At 42.1% G+C, this 3,334-nt stretch overlaps 1 protein-coding gene across 1 annotated transcript in view; it reads left to right on the forward strand.

Moving 5' to 3' along the window:
- Window positions 1-3,334, forward strand: part of NEK4 (NIMA-related kinase 4) — a 43,796-nt gene that overhangs the window by 14,011 nt on the left and 26,451 nt on the right. Inside the window, 1 exon segment of the mRNA XM_006892292.1 lies at window positions 2,053-2,457. Within this exon segment, the coding sequence (XP_006892354.1) occupies window positions 2,053-2,457 (405 nt within the window).

The following is a 3,334-nucleotide window of genomic DNA, read 5'->3' on the forward strand; positions in this document are numbered from 1 at the left end:
CCCTCGCTCTAGTCTCCTGTGATGACAGAAATACCCAGTTACATCTCTCTTTTAGACGGTTCTCTCCCTCCTCTGTTTCAGTGCAGTATACATTATTGAAGATTGGGTATTATTTTCATGACAAGATTCCAGAAAAAGAAATGCTTAGTAAAGTGAACTGTGGACTGGGAGGAGATTGTATAACAATGAAAGAAATTTTTTTTTTCAAAGAGAAAAGCAAACTGGGGGAGGGGTGGGCAGGGAGGAAAATGTACAACAATGAGTGAGAGAAAAAAAATTAAATGGAAAGAATATGCTGTAAAAAAAAAAAAAGGCCCAGTTCCCACAGAAAGACATTATGTTTGGTAAAATAGAGGGTCAGTGAAAAAGACCCACAATGAGATGGCTTCACCACCGGACTCAGTCACAGGAGGGACTGTGAAGATGGTGCAGAACAGTCTCCTGCCGCTGGCTGTTGCTTTGAGACAGAACCCACTTTGTGGCACCTGACAACAGTGACTAATTTGATAAGACTCTTCTAAGACATTGTCTTTGTTTCACCACATGGCTGGGTAAAGACCATACAGAGAATATGTGTATCATGCTAATGTGGGGATTCATCAGTTTTGCCAGGCTCAAATTGAGCACACCCAAAACAAAGATCTCATTATCAACAACAAGTGTAGCCAAGAGATGGCAGCAGAGGTGGGAGAAGCAGCAGCAGTAAAAGCAGCAGCCAAGGACCAGAGATTTTGAAACAGTGTGGGTTCCTGACCCAGAGAGCAAGTCAGCTGGTTAAGTGAGAACCTTTGGGCACTTACCAGGGGAACTAAGCCTACCAACCCACTCAGCTAGAGCTGAGCCCCCTTGGGCCTAGGCTCAGTGGCAGAGTAGAGATGGCACAGAATTGACAAAGCTAAGAGAACTTGAGGATGGTGCAAGACAGGGCAGGTTTCAGTCTGTTGTTCATAAGGTCACTTTGGATAGTAGTCGACTTGATGGCTCCTACCAACAAGAGATCATTGTCAACACTTGCACAAGGCAGAAACCAGGGACAAGAGGCTGAGGGTCAGAGCGGCCTGCCTGAGTACACCAAAGAATACTTCGCTGACTTTCGGTGCCTAAATTGTAGCTTTTTACTTCCAAATAAGCCCCATAATCATGAATATTATCTCTGAGTTCTATGTGGCCATTGCCACATAACCTAGTGAAGTGGGGAGTGCCATGGGTGGAATATTTGATGTTAGAAGATGTGGAGCATGGGAGCCACGTCTGACCTCAGAGGCATCAGCTCTGTGCTGTTGATGTTCCATCTTTTTTTTTTTAATTTATTTTTTATTTTTTTTATTGTGTGTATACTGTCGAATCAGATCCGACTGGTACCGGAGAAGATTGTCCCTCCTCCAGCAGAGTATCTAGTGGATACAAACCATGCACCTTTGGGATTTTGATGTTTGTTTCATCTTGTGAAGTTAAAGTAGGTCAGACTCCACTGACCGTCTCCCTATTTTCTTTTCACTCCCTTGATGGTGTACTTTGAAGCATAAAAAATTGGGTTTTTAAAAATAATCTGTTGTTGAGAACGCAGCACATACACCAGTTTAGCAGTTTCTGCCTGTACAGTTCTGTGACACTGATGCTGTTCTTTCTTCAGTCATTCCGACCCTCCTCCATCCACACAAATGCAATGCCTCTGAAGTGTCCTTTGTGGTTTTTCATGTTGCTGTTGTGAGTTTGATTTTGCCTAGTGAGTTCTTAAAAGAATGGAACTCTCAAGGTGCACAGTCTTTACTAATTAATTTTAACTTGTATAAAGATTATTTCAGGGCAGTGGGTTTTTAACGGTAATGAATTCCAATTTGTTTATTTTTTTTCTCTCTTGTTGCTCTTGCTTTTGATGTCCTCCTTAAGAATCCATTGCTAAACATAGGGTCATAAAAATTTATACCTGTGTTGTCTTCTAAAAGCTTTATAATTTTAGCTCTTTGATTTAGGTCATTGATCCATTTTAAGTTTATTTTTATATATGCTTTGAAGAGTCCTGAAATAAATTGGAAGCCCATTTTTACTCAGGGAGAAGATAGATGTTTATCCCAGGAGATGCCTGTGGTCACTGGCCCATCGAAAACTCCTGTGGATCAGAAAGACCACGTCCACAAACCAGACTTGAGCCACACTGAAGAGTCATTGGCGACAATCAGTAGAGTCAATATCGACATTTTGCCTGCAGAAAGGAGGAATTCAACAAGCGACTCAACTCATAGGACTCAACCAGAACACCTTAATCCATCTAATGAGTTAGGAGGTAAAGGCAGTATTTCTCAGGTGAAGGAGGAGAGACTGCAGAGTAACACTAAACCCAGTGCTCAGCTGAAAAACCACATTTCCACGTGGTCCTCGGACAATGACATTGTGGCAAAGAATGTCCCAGTGCAGCCTCAGCAGCCCCAAAGCAAAGACCGAAAGCCAAAGGACCAGGTGAGTAATGCTGGGAGGGGTTTGGGTTCATAGAAAGGCTGGTGAAGGCCCCGTGGACTGGGCTGTGTTATTATTTGATTGTGCTGTAGGAGAGGAAGACCTTCAACAAGATGGTTTGACACAGTGGCTATAACAATGGGCTCACGCATATTAGAGGAATGGCGCTGGATTGGACAAGGTTCGGGTGGGCTTTTAGTAGGGTTGCTTTGAGTCATAGGCTGCTCAATGGCACATAACAACAACATCGTAGCTATTTAGAAAAGTCAGTTATTATGATTCCAGACTAAACATGGTTTCCAGAAGAAACCAAAGAACAGATCTAAAAGATTCTTAAATTCTTTTTGTGCCCTGATAATAGTGTACTTGGCAGAAATACATCTAGCTATGCTTTTAATTCTGGTCTCTGTATCATTCCTTAGCATTTCAAGGGGATGGAAAAGTCTAACAATTAGGCAATATCATACTCCTCCTTTCTTTTGATAAGTCAGTAGATTGAGCTCATTCCTTTGTTGTTGTTTTTTTTATTTCCATTCATTCACTGTTGCACTTTTCTTCCCTCCCAACCCTCCCCCAGTACACTACCCTCTTGGAAAAGTAAAAGACAAATTCTTTCTTTGTTTCACAAACCCTCCCCCCAGGTCCACTCCACCATGTAGCCTTTGCTCTAGACTCCTGTCATGACAAAAATACCTAATCACATATCCCTTTTAAACAGTTTTTTCCCTCATCTGTTTCAATGCAGTATACATTATTGAACCCATCTTTCTCAGTCTCTCTCCAACCCCAAGGTCAGTCCTGTTTTACAACAGTGGCATCGTGTAGTATTTGTCCTTTTGTGACTGAGATACTTCACTCAGCATAATATCCTCCAGAGTCA

The sequence above is a fragment of the Elephantulus edwardii genome, unplaced genomic scaffold (assembly GCF_000299155.1).
Source record: "Elephantulus edwardii isolate Elephantulus edwardi_28Jun2011 unplaced genomic scaffold, EleEdw1.0 scaffold00113, whole genome shotgun sequence".
Taxonomy (NCBI): Eukaryota; Metazoa; Chordata; class Mammalia; order Macroscelidea; family Macroscelididae; genus Elephantulus; species Elephantulus edwardii.